Below are 12,083 nucleotides of genomic sequence, written 5' to 3'. Positions count from 1 at the left end.
CATTCAAGTTTGTAACATTTAAAAAGTTGAATAGGTATCAAAACCAAAAGTCATAGCAACGCGAGTTTGACCCCTCTGCACGTTTTCAAGTTGGATTGGTTTGAGCTTAAAAGCTGTAAGAGGAGTAGCAGGTGGAAGAATTGGAATAATAATAATAAATATGTCTAAGAACAATAGTTGAACTAGAGAAATCTAGTTTGTCAGACTAAAGCTACTTTATAAAGTAGTTCACTCCATCAAAATTACTTCGTCCAACACACGACAGTCATGTAATCAAACACGATGCATGTCCAGATACAGGGCGGAAAAGCACTGCTTTGTTTCCTGTTTCCATTCAGGGAGAGGATGTAGAGGTGATCCAGAGCTATAAGTACCTGGGGGTGCACCCGGACAATAAACTGGACTGGACTGGTAACACAGATGTCCTGTACAAGAGGGGACAGAGCCGGCTTTATTTCCTGAGGAGGCTCAGTCTTTTGGCGTGTGCAGGACTCTGCTGAACATGTTCTACCAGTCAGTGGTGGCCAGCGCAGTGCTGTACATGGTGGTATGCTGGGGGGGCAGCATCAAGGAAGGTGACACCAAGAGGCTGAACAAGCTTATTAGGAAAGCTGCTTCTGTCCTCGGTGTCACCCTGGACACTGTGGAGTAGGTGGCCAATAGGAGGATGAGGACCAAACTCCTGGCCATCATGGACAATCCCTTCCATCCCCTACATGACACTGTGGCAGAGCAGAGAAACTCCTTTAGCAACAGATTATTACAACCATGTTGCACTCAGGAGAGCTATAGGAGATCTTTTCTGCCTGCCGCAATAAGACTCCTCCTCCGGCTGGCTCGATCGGGGTGATCAGTCAGGCCGGGGGATGTTAAATCATACTGGACTGTTCTTACTGTATATAATGTTTCAGATGTCTATTTTATTTTATTCTATTATTCTATTGTCACTTTATTTTCTTGTTGTTGTTTGTGATGTGAGCTGCCTGCCTCTCATGTGAACATGTGAAACATCCATCGTCAGAGCCAGGTGGACATTCCCAGCTATATAACAGATATAAAAGCCTGCTTCTGGTGGGACAATGAAACAAAGCTCTCACATACCTGTGATGACCCAATACATAATCACCAGACAGGTATAATTAAAACTGCACTTTAAAAACAACATTTCTGTTGTACAGAAGGACACCCTGAAGACAATCATTATGTGGCATGTTTGGGCCCCATACACAGAAAACACGTCCAACAACATGTTTGGCATTGTGACCCACGTGAAGATGGACGTTCACTTTTTGACCCGCGCTCATAAAACAAAGCTCAAAATTGTTGTGTGAATGGAGTCGGTAGGTTTATTTCTAAAATGGTTGCAAGCATAGCACTCTGCACATAACGAACAGAGAGCCCCAATACAAGTTACAACACATACTTTATACCCCTCAGATGGTCCGATTACAGGGCGGGGTTTTCACATGGGCATGTATCCATATACAACCTTGAAAACAGGTGGCATGATCTATGCGCAATCCTTGATAACATTCTGGGGCGGCTCTGAGAGAACAATGGTCCCACAGTTAGAAGTCTTACATCTTTATCTGCTAGGAACAGTCTGGACTTTGAGAAGACACTGATGTTACCATCACTAGTTTTAGACAGTTGACCCCAAGTTAATGACCATTCTATTACAGGCCGTAAATACAATGTCACACTAGCTAGGCTATTTCCCTCCTGCCTGGCATCAGGCCAATAAAGGCGGCAGGGGTACATTCTATTCTGCTACAAATGGGTTAGGAGGTTTAAACGTTTCTAGTATGATAAAGGTCAGTTTATGGGTTAGGAGGTTAACATCTGGAATGTTCTTGAAAGAAGAATCACACAGTACAATCAATAAATGAATATATGCTAACACAATTAATGATCACCATCTATTGTCATTATACATACTGATTTTTCCATTACAGGATATATTGGGACAGTTGGTTCACTGATATTGATGCAGTAATCACAATGTACAGTGCCTATAGAAAGTCATCATACCCTGTGAAATCTTTACCTTTTGTCATACCCTGGAAATTAAAATAAATGAGCTGTACACATTATATGTACACATTATAACCCTCATCATCAAAGTGAAAATAAAAAAATAAAAAATTCTGGACAATTATTAAAAATTAATTAGTGAAATACCTGGTTTGGTTAAGTGATCAGCCCCTTAGAGTATACCATTATAAACTTGCTCAGGTGCAACCAATCAACTTCCAGATCAAACACCTGGCTAATTGCCCTCCACCTGACATCAATTGTAGTGGTTTTGATTACTTCAGAACAAAACCAGCTGTTTCTTGAGGATTCCACTACTAGAAGTGCAAAGAATTCACCATGGTTGGAAAAATACTTTCAAAAGGCCACCGGGATAAAGTTGTAGGAAGGCACAAGTTAGGTGAAGGCTACAAAAAGATTTCGAAGGCTTTAGCTATCCCTCTGAGTACCGTTCAGAGCATCATTAAGAAGTGGAAGGCGTATGGCACCACCAACACCTTGCCTAGATCAGGCCGTCCGTCCAAACTGGATGACCGAGTGTTACGTTCCCACTCCTACATGTGCGTGTATCCTTGTCGTGTTTTGTGTTTCCTTCTGTTTTTCCCTTACCCTGTCACTCTACATTCAGGTGTCCGTCAACAATTGGCCATTCGTCCCCATCACTCATCACTGTTCCTGACCAATCAGAGGGCTGTCCGTGTCCTTTAAAAGCTCCGCTGGACTTCCCCTCGGGAGTCGACCCATTTTCACAGTAGTCTTGCGTTTGCTGTCAACTCGAATCTCCGACGTATTAGTTTTGCATTTACTGTGTTCGAATCTCCGACGTACTAGTTTACATCTAGTTTTCTTTTGTTATATTTACGTCATTGTTTACTTATTGTTTTTTTTTCTCATAATTTGTCTGTCTGTTAATTGTACGACATAGGGGTAAGGTGAATAGGTAAGAGACCCATGGGTTTACATTTCCAACATGTAGGCTCACCTCTGTTACAATTCACCAGGTTAGGAGTGGGTGCCGCCCCATGTATGTTCTAGTCTAGTGTAGCATAGCACTTTAGCATAGCCCTGATAGTATAGCTTACTATTGCACTAGTTTAGGACATCACTTTTGTTTATGATTTCTTTGCTTTGCCACCGCTCGTAGTTCCCTTTTCTCCTTGGCGTGTGTCTTGTGTTGTGTTTGCCCCGAGGAAATAAATAACTGTATATAGTTGAATTGTGGCTTGTGGCAGTTTAATTCCTACAATAAGTCCGATGTACTACCTTTTTGTTGCGACTCCTCTACAGCCCCTAGACGTAGACAAGTTTTCATCTGGAGTCGTAACACTGAGCCAGGAGGACATTGATCAGAGAAGCTACCAAGAGGCCAAAGGCAACTTTGAAGGACTTACAAGTCTTTATGGCTGGGACTGGTCTGTCTGTGCATGTGACAACAATCTCACAAGCTTTACACAAAGTTGGCCTGTATGGCAGGGTAGCAAGAAAGAAGCCTTTTCTGAAAAAGTGCCACACTCAGTTTCGTTTGTGCTATGCAGAAACACACCTGGAAGATTCTGTTGCCATGTGGAAAAAGGTTTTATGGTCAGACGAGACTAAGATTGAACTTTTTGGACTGAACTCCAAGCGCTATGTTTGGCGAAAACCAAACACAGCACACAGCTTGTGTTTGGCTGGTGCAATTTAACCAATGGAAAAGTCCCAAAAGTGGAAACTGGCCATCTGGCCATTCAAGGCAGGCTCAAGCAAAAGCTCAAATACTTTTTTAATCTATTTGACCTAGTTCTGGTGGTGTTAGGAACAGACACACACAGATGAGGACATAGGAAAGGGACAGGAGGGCTAGCAGAAGCATGTCTGCTACTGAGGAGTATGGAGAGAGTGACAAAGGTTTTTGCCTTAGTTTGATTTTATTTTGGCTTTCAATATTTTACAATTGTTTTGTAATGATTGTTGTTGTCTCATTTTCACTGTATACTCTTGGTCTTACGGAAAAATGCAATAAAAATGTTGATCATAAAAAGACAGATTTGCTGAAAGGGAAGTGATGAAAGGCCCTCGACTGGTTGTGCTGCAAGTGAAGAGTCTTCTCTGCCCCCTGCTGCACAGAGGAACACATGGTAATTGGTTATGATGAACCAATCAGTTCCCAAACTCATCGTTTTACATCTCAACAGGGTAGTGTCAGAGTTGGGCCGTCCTAAGCGTCCCACTTAGCATTTACCATAAACTTCATCATCCTGGCATTGCTTGACAACCTGGCTCAGAAATGGCTTTGCGGTATTGTGTTCTTTCATTGCTTATCTTGTCAGTGTCGTACAGCCACAATATATGATACCTTACTAGTAAATGAGTCACTGTAGATGGAGTATGCGCCAGATGAATGAATGCTCAAATAAGGGGCCTTTAAGGACGACAAAACAACAAACATTGTTTCAAATGTTTAATTCCAAATTAAAACCCCCTGAATTGAAACCAAATAGACCCCAGCCCTAAACCCTGCAACGGTGCATCCAACTGGAAGCTGCTGCCTCTGCTGCTGAGTGCAGGTTGCGTGTCTGCGTGGCTCCAGTTCATACCTCCATAAAACAGGCCAGATTACATTCTCGGTAGGTAGTGCGCACACGCACGCACGCACGCACGCGCACACACGCACACACACACACACACACACACACACACACACACGTACGCCTTATGTCATGACACTATCCTCTCCGTGCTCTGCACAAACACAACTTTATATACAGTACTCAATCTCTCCAGTCCACCGCCAGGGAGGGAGCCTGAAGGTAGAGGGTACAGTAGTTCATTCTGTTAGCTGTCTGGAGTATCTGCGGTAGATGAGTAGACCAAGACAGACTGACAGGCCTCAGTATCCAGAACAGATACACAATAGAGTCTTCTGTCCTTCCAAGCCAATATCCATACATCCACACACCCCCTTCTTTAGGGGTCCCGCCTGACTCAAACTCTTCCCACACTGAGAGCAGTCATATTAACTAGCATGTGTTCTCTGGTGTTTCTTTAGGTTTCCTGCATGAATGAAATTCTTCCCACACTGAGAGCAGTGGTATGGCCTCTCTCCTGTGTGCATTCTCTGGTGTCTCTTTAGGTCTCCTGCCTCAATGAATCCCTTCCCACACTGGGAGCAGTGATATGGCCTCTCTCCTGTGTGTATTCTCTGGTGTCTCTTTAGGTGTCCTGACTGATTGAAACTCTGCCCACACTGGGAGCAGTGATATGGCCTCTCTCCTGTGTGTATTCTCTCGTGGCTCTTTAGGTGGCCTACCTGTTTGAAACTCTGTCCACACTGGGAGCAGTGGTATGGCTTCTCTCCTGTGTGTATTCTCTGGTGTCTCTTTAGGTCTCTTGCCTCAATGAAACTGTTCCCACACTGGGAGCAGTGGTATGGCTTCTCTCCTGTGTGTATTCTCTGGTGTCTCTTTAGGTCTCTTGCCTCAATGAAATTCTGCCCACACTGGGAGCAGTGGTATGGCTTCTCTCCTGCGTGTATTCTCTGGTGGCTCTTTAGGTTACCTGCCTGACTGAAACTCTTCCCACACTGGGAGCAGTGGTATTGTCTCTCTACTGTGTGTATTTTCTGGTGTTTCTTTAGATGTTCTGCCTGATTGAAACTCTGCCCACACTGGGAGCAGTGGTATGGCCTCTGAGCAGGGTGGCTCATCTGAGCAAAACTCTTCCCACACTGAATGCGAGGGTGAGTCTTCTCTCCTTCGTGAGTCTGTGGTTGTGATTTAAGGTGAGTTGGACAAATTAACCTCTCACTGCAATCTAAACAGGGATTGGCCCTGCAAGTGTGACTTCTCAAATCCTCTGGCTCATAGAAACTACTGAAGCGGTCCATGCAGTGGTGATTCTTCCGTCTTGAGCTCCTCTGTCTGTGTTGTTTACGGTTTCCTGATGCAATGCAGCTGGGTTCGTTGTCTGAGCCTGGGTTGATGGTCTCTCCTGTAAGGATAGGAATTTACAGGATTAGAAACAACATGAGAACAAGTAGTGCTTCCATGGGCTTAGCAGTGCCAGAAGTAACACAACATCTCTGAGGTCTGCATATGCTAAGGGAACTCAAGGTTGTCAGAGTGTGTTGATATTACAAAAAATGCAAATGAGTACCTAATCAATGTTTCATGATTAGGGATTGACTTAAAGCATATTTCTTACAGGCTTACCTTTGACTACTACTCCAGTTGTAACGTCTGCTCAACAGTTGTATTTCCATGGTCAGTCAGAAGTTAGATACATTGTAACCAGTTGTTTATTCATTCAAACACAACTTTTGTGGGGAAATCATGTGAAATATAAAATACACTTCCGATTGCCTACATTGCTATATCTGTGCCCATTGACCTACTAGTTAATTTAGACTGGCCTTAGCCAAATACATAACATGAACTCACCATCTTTCTCCACCACTTTGTCTTCTGTCATTATCACAGATTTGTCCTCCACTTCCTCTCCTTCTTCCTCCTCTTTCACCATCAAATATGTATTCTCTTCTTCCTCTTCTCCTTCTTCCTCCTCCTCTTTCACAATCAGATCTTTCTCCACCACTTCCTCTTCTTTCATTATCACATATTTGTCCTCCACTTCCTCTCCTTCTTCCTCCTCTTTCACCATCAAATATGTATTCTCTTCTTCCTCTTCTCCTTCTTCCTCCTCCTCTTTCACAATCACATCTTTCTCCACCACTTCCTCTTCTTTCATTATCACAACTTTGTCCTCCACTTCCTCTCCCCTTTCCTCTTCTTTCACCATCACATCTTCCTTCTCTTCTCCTTCCCCCTCCACTACCATATTGAGTTGCAGTGGTTGACTGCAGTATTTCAGCTTCCCTGCCACTATCTTTGGACCCCCTGCGTGCTTTTCTGGGCTGGAGAATCACAGCCACAACCAGGGGACTCTGTGGACTTGGGTTCAGACAGGGTAGCTGGGTGGTGAGGTGGATCTGAGTAGTGTAAACAAAGGAAGCACAAACAGTAAAGGGTAAATATCATAAACTCTGACCTAAAAATCTCATCAGACACTTAATTCGGTACTCCATCGACTTCTCGCTGCTAGCAATACACGCCTGGGAACCAGGGTACCAAAAACAGGTTGGACATGATGAATTGCTATGGAAACACAATAAAACATATGTGGAAGGCAAATCTTTTTGTATAACTATAATTGCATTTATTAATCATTTTGTACAAGTATATTTGCATTTAATAAATCATTGTGTACAAGTATAATTGCATTTATTAATCATTTTGCATAACTATACTTGCATATATTAAAGAACACAATGCAGAGTAATATGTATGTACAATCAAGGTTAGTCTGTGAGACATTCATGTGTGGTTGGGTGCTGAGGGGAGAGATAATGGGATCGGAATGTTGGGTAACTGGAAGGTAGACCAAGAAAGAGACTTATATGACCTGGCCATACTATGGAATGGAATGTATAGGAAGCTTTCTCTCCTATAAAAACTGTGCCCTTTTCTCTGTACCCCCGACTTACTCTGGTGGTCTTAGTGAAAGACATGATTGTACTCCTGCAAGCTTGTATTAAAACTTATTATTGATCATTGTTATTAGATTTGTACAAGTCTTCATTCACTGAATTTTGGAGTTTGATACCCAACCGAATTTATTAATGAGAAAGGAGTAGTCCTCCACAGATATAAGCAAACTCCACTTCAACATCATAAGCCAATGTTTGATCACTTGATCTGGGACCAGATACTGGAACACAACAGAAGTAAAATACAGAAGTAAAATACAGAAATAAATCTAAGCTATTATGTAGCCACCGGCTAGCATCCTCTATGCAAGTAGGCTACCATCAACTGCATGGAGGTCGGCGGGATTGTTGGGGAAGCTATTCTGAAAATGTATTTAACTAAATTACCAATTACTTTACCAGAAAAGAAGTTGAACTACACTAAAGCTGCCCTCAAGAGAAATGTAGTTTGTCAAACTAAATCAAAATGACTTTGTCCAACACACGACAGTCATGTAATCAAACGCGATGCATGTCCAGATACAGGGCGGAAAAGCACTGCTATGTCAGTTCCACCAGAGAACCGATATACGGACGGTTCCACGCGGTTCATCTCATCCAGACAAAAAGTCAGCACATATTGGTCTAATTTAGAGCATTAATTGACATTTGAGGCAAATGAAACAGCTGCCTGCATTGCAGATACGGGCCATGTTTTCCTTACCTGCGCTCATGCAACATTCACCGACCATCGACTTTCACAAACTTGTTATGATCGACCTGTTGCTCCTTGTCTGTGTTCTCTGAATATGTAAATTTAAAAGCTCAAAATTACTTTTTCAAAATTGTATATACTTTCTGTTGTGTAATTTGTTCTTGTTTCAGTAAAAATAAGATCAAATATTGTGATCATATCACTTTCCATTCCAGTTTCAACTCATTTTCAAACCGCGAAAACGAAACCGGAAATGTTAATGTTGCTAGGTAGATCTTATTGGAGCTCACGGAACACAGATTCAACTTCGTCACGCCAGGTAGAAATCCAGCAGATATAAGGGTACTTCCGGTTTTACGACCCTTTGAATACTTATGTAAATGTTTTTTTATTTTTTATTTTTTTTTAAATAAATTAGCATAACATTTCTAAAAACCTGTTTTCGCTTTGTCATTATGGGTATTGTGTGTAGTTTATAATTTAATATATAAGTTAATCATTTTTAGAATAAGGCTGTAACATAACAAAATGTGGAAAAAGTGAAGGGGTCTGAATACTTTCCGAAAGCACTTTATGTGGTGTGAGATGAGGTAACATTAAAATTGTAACACTGTAAGAACTAGAAAAATAAGTTCGAGAAGAAATTTCGCTTGCAAAGCCTTATTTTGGTAGTGGAAAAGGTTTAAAGATGTTTCAGAAGATAGATAGATTTGATGGGTAGTTGAAAGAAAGTGAGAGTCTTATTATGGTAGCGGATAAAGTTAGAGATGGTTTCACCATGTTAAAAGAGTTTTTACAAGTTACAAGATACGGTTGGGTAACCCTTGCCACGGTCCTGTAGCTCCCTCTACAGGCCGAACTCTGCATGTCCCCCCACAGACACTAACGTGTATTTTCATCTCCTCCTGTCACCAGTTTGCGTAGGTTGGCTCTGGATTTACGGTTATTGATCACAGGGTCATATCCTGGGGCAGGGGCACAATCTAATCAATGACGCTTAAAACAGGATACTCTCTATGACCGCCATACATCATGTAACCGTTTAGGGGGTTAATCATCTGGAATGTTTTAACACTTGAGGGAAGAATCACACAATACGATTAGTAAATGAATATATGCTAACACAATTAAAGAACATAATCTATTATTATTACACATACTGATTTTTCCATTACATTCCCTCCTTTTGATCATATTGGTTGATTAATCAAAAACAAAAACATGAAAAAAACAGTCCATGTCAGGAACTTACGTATAATCTCCAATCATCACACAAAGATACAAGTATAAGATAATAATATTGATTATATTCACAAATGCAATCAAATAAACCATTAGTGTGTTAGGTTGCAATTAGGCACTTCACTTTAGGGAAAGGATCAGTCGTCTTATTTACAGTCCCTCAATCTTGTCGTCATAGTCGGGGATGGAGTAAAGGTCAGGCCAATTATCTGCAATGTCCTCATACCTACGCCAGCCATCTTCTACATGCTCTGGGTCTCCTTCAATGCTACCACCTGTAAACTCCATCTTGATGTACTGACCCGTCAGTCCACCTACTGTCTGGCCTACCATCCTCTTGACCAATGCCATACAACAGGGGACACCACACACAGCGCAACCGCACACCAGGGTCAATGCAAACACAACCGGTAAAGCAACTTTAGCCAAAGTCGGGCCAACCCATCCAAACCATCCCCTAAAGAACGCAAAAGGGTCCCAACCTTTACCGTAGTCATGGAACTCGTGACCCGTGTCTCTAATACTATCGGCTATGTCATGTAGTTGAGAGTTATTACTAGGGACATACACGCAACATTAAGGGCCCACCACCGCACACGTACCACCCTTTGCAGCCAACAAGTAATCCAATGCCATCCTATTCTGTAACACAGTTGCACCCATTCTCACCTGTTCAGCAGACAGGACATCCATGCCATCGGCAGTCAAATTGCTGAGAGATTCTAGAGCACCTTAGTACCGTTTCTAGTGACAACTTCACACGCTGTGTCTACACCAGAATCAAATGCGTCCTCTAATACCTCAAGGTGACTACCAACCAAAGCAGAAATGATTTGATTACAAATTCTAGAAGCTTCTGATGCAGGAGGGTACGCTCCACTGAAAGTAAAAACCACTATCTCTTTCAAAAAACGAACTCTCTGCACTGGTGAAATCAACGCTCTAAGCCTTGATTTTAGTGACATAAAAGACATACCAAAGCTGAGTTATATTTTCACAAATTGGACAAACATTCCTAGGATAGAACAGATAAAACAGTTAGACAAACAAAAAACATACACACAGAACAGATAAAACAGTTAGACAAACAAAAGACATACACACAGATTATTTTGACTTAGACTTAGTGGCCAATCCAAGGTTTGTATTACCAAACGCCTTCCACGTGATAGGCGTGGCGGGTTCGTCAACCCTTAATCAAACACACTTGATCATCCGTTCTCTGGACTCTCACCAGCAGAACATAGATCCCCCAGACTCTCACTGGTAGGACGAATTTGAACCCCTGGTTCAAACACCTAAATCCAATTTAGGATTTCTACAGTTATTGTGTTCTCACCTGAAATCAATTTGATATGATCCTGTATTGGCTATCTTCTGGAAGCGTCCGTCCCCTCAGGCAGGTGTCTGTGCTTCTCACCCTGTTGTGCCTCGATTACGATGTCTCACGTTCGGGGAGGTATTCAGATGTTCTGGAGGATCCAATCTCCCAGCTGCGCAGTTTAACCTTTGAGGAAAGAAACCTCCAGCGTCAAGCCAAATAAGAATCCCGGACGAGCCTCCACATTGTGGTGGAAATCTTGTCTAGGGGATTACCACAATAACGATTTCAGTGAGACTTTGCAAAAACGCACAAACACAATCTCTGTTTAGTAGGTTTAATAATGGTTGCAAGCATAGCACTCTGCACCTCACAAACAGAGAGCCTAAATACAAGTTACAGCATACAATTTATACCCTTCAGATGGTCCGATCACGAGGCAGGGTTTTCACATGATAAAAAAAACAGGTGGCATGAGCCACAGCAGTCCTAGATAACATCCTGGGGGCAGCTCTGAGAGAACAATGGTCCTGTGTTTAGAAGTCTTACGTCTTTATTTCCTAGGGACAGTCTGAACCTTTGAAAAGACACTAATGTGTATTTTCATCTCCTCCTGTCACCAGTTTGCGTAGGTTGGCTCTGGATTTACGTTTATTCCGCTACAGGCAGTAAATATAATGTATCTACTAATTAGGCTTATTGCCCTATGGCCCGATCACAGGGTCGTATAATTAGGCTACTACCCTTCGGCTTGATCACAGGGTCATATCCTGGGGCAGGGGCATAATCTAATCAATGAGGCTTACAACAGGGTACTCTTTATGACCGCCATAGATCATGTAACCGCTTAGGGGGTTAATCATCTGGAATGTTTTAACACTTGAGGGAAGAATCACACAATACGATTAGTAAATGAATATATGCTAACACAATTAAAGATCATAATCTATTATTATTACACATACAGATTTTTACACATACTGATTACACATACTGGTGGCAGTAGTTTTCTACTTTCACGGTAAACAATAAACATAGGCTCACTCTAACCCTACATCTCCAATAAGCCTAAGGGCATATGATATCATTGAAAAAAACCACCTACCATTGCACCATTGTATCATATGGCGGGCTGGACCTCGCTTTATACACACAGACAGCTACATTGGTAGGTGTTCATTTACAAAGCCCTTGTGGGTAAACTCCCCCTATACTTCTGTAGCCTGCTCTCCTTCACCACTAGTAGTTACCAGACACGGTCTACAAGA

At 42.2% G+C, this 12,083-nt stretch overlaps 1 protein-coding gene across 3 annotated transcripts; it reads right to left on the bottom strand.

The window, feature by feature from the left end:
- Positions 1 to 4,406: 4,406 nt before the first annotated feature.
- LOC310816711 (uncharacterized protein) lies at positions 4,407 to 11,320 on the bottom strand. 3 transcript variants are annotated; one of them, XM_083686990.1, is made up of 4 exons: positions 11,232 to 11,320; positions 10,834 to 11,001; positions 6,453 to 7,000; positions 4,407 to 6,003 (listed from the first exon to the last, which is right to left on the bottom strand). In XM_083686990.1, the coding sequence occupies exons 3-4, from the start codon at positions 6,847 to 6,849 to the stop codon at positions 5,030 to 5,032; spliced, it is 1,371 nt and encodes a 456-aa protein (XP_083543116.1). In that variant the 5' UTR covers positions 6,850 to 7,000; positions 10,834 to 11,001; positions 11,232 to 11,320; the 3' UTR covers positions 4,407 to 5,029. The 3 variants fall into 3 exon arrangements, with proteins under 3 accessions (XP_083543116.1, XP_083543117.1, XP_083543115.1); XM_083686991.1 differs by lacking the exons at positions 10,834 to 11,001; positions 11,232 to 11,320 and adding an exon at positions 8,262 to 8,511 and having other exon boundaries at positions 6,453 to 6,570; positions 6,607 to 7,000; XM_083686989.1 differs by lacking the exons at positions 10,834 to 11,001; positions 11,232 to 11,320 and adding an exon at positions 8,262 to 8,511.
- Positions 11,321 to 12,083: the final 763 nt, after the last annotated feature.

The sequence above is a fragment of the Argentina silus genome (genome assembly GCF_951799395.1).
Source record: "Argentina silus genome assembly, chromosome: 16".
Classification (NCBI taxonomy): domain Eukaryota; kingdom Metazoa; phylum Chordata; class Actinopteri; order Argentiniformes; family Argentinidae; genus Argentina; species Argentina silus.
This window is presented reverse-complemented; position numbering and strand designations above follow the sequence as displayed.

Bases quoted from the DNA above. Each gene is read 5' to 3' on its own strand.
- LOC310816711 (XM_083686990.1), bottom strand. From the start codon at position 6,849: ATGGTAGTGGAGGGGGAAGGAGAAGAGAAGGAAGATGTGATGGTGAAA. The intron at 6,004-6,452 runs GTGAGTTCATGT...CTATCCTTACAG, and splicing joins CAAAGTGGTGGAGAAAGATG to GAGAGACCATCAACCCAGGC.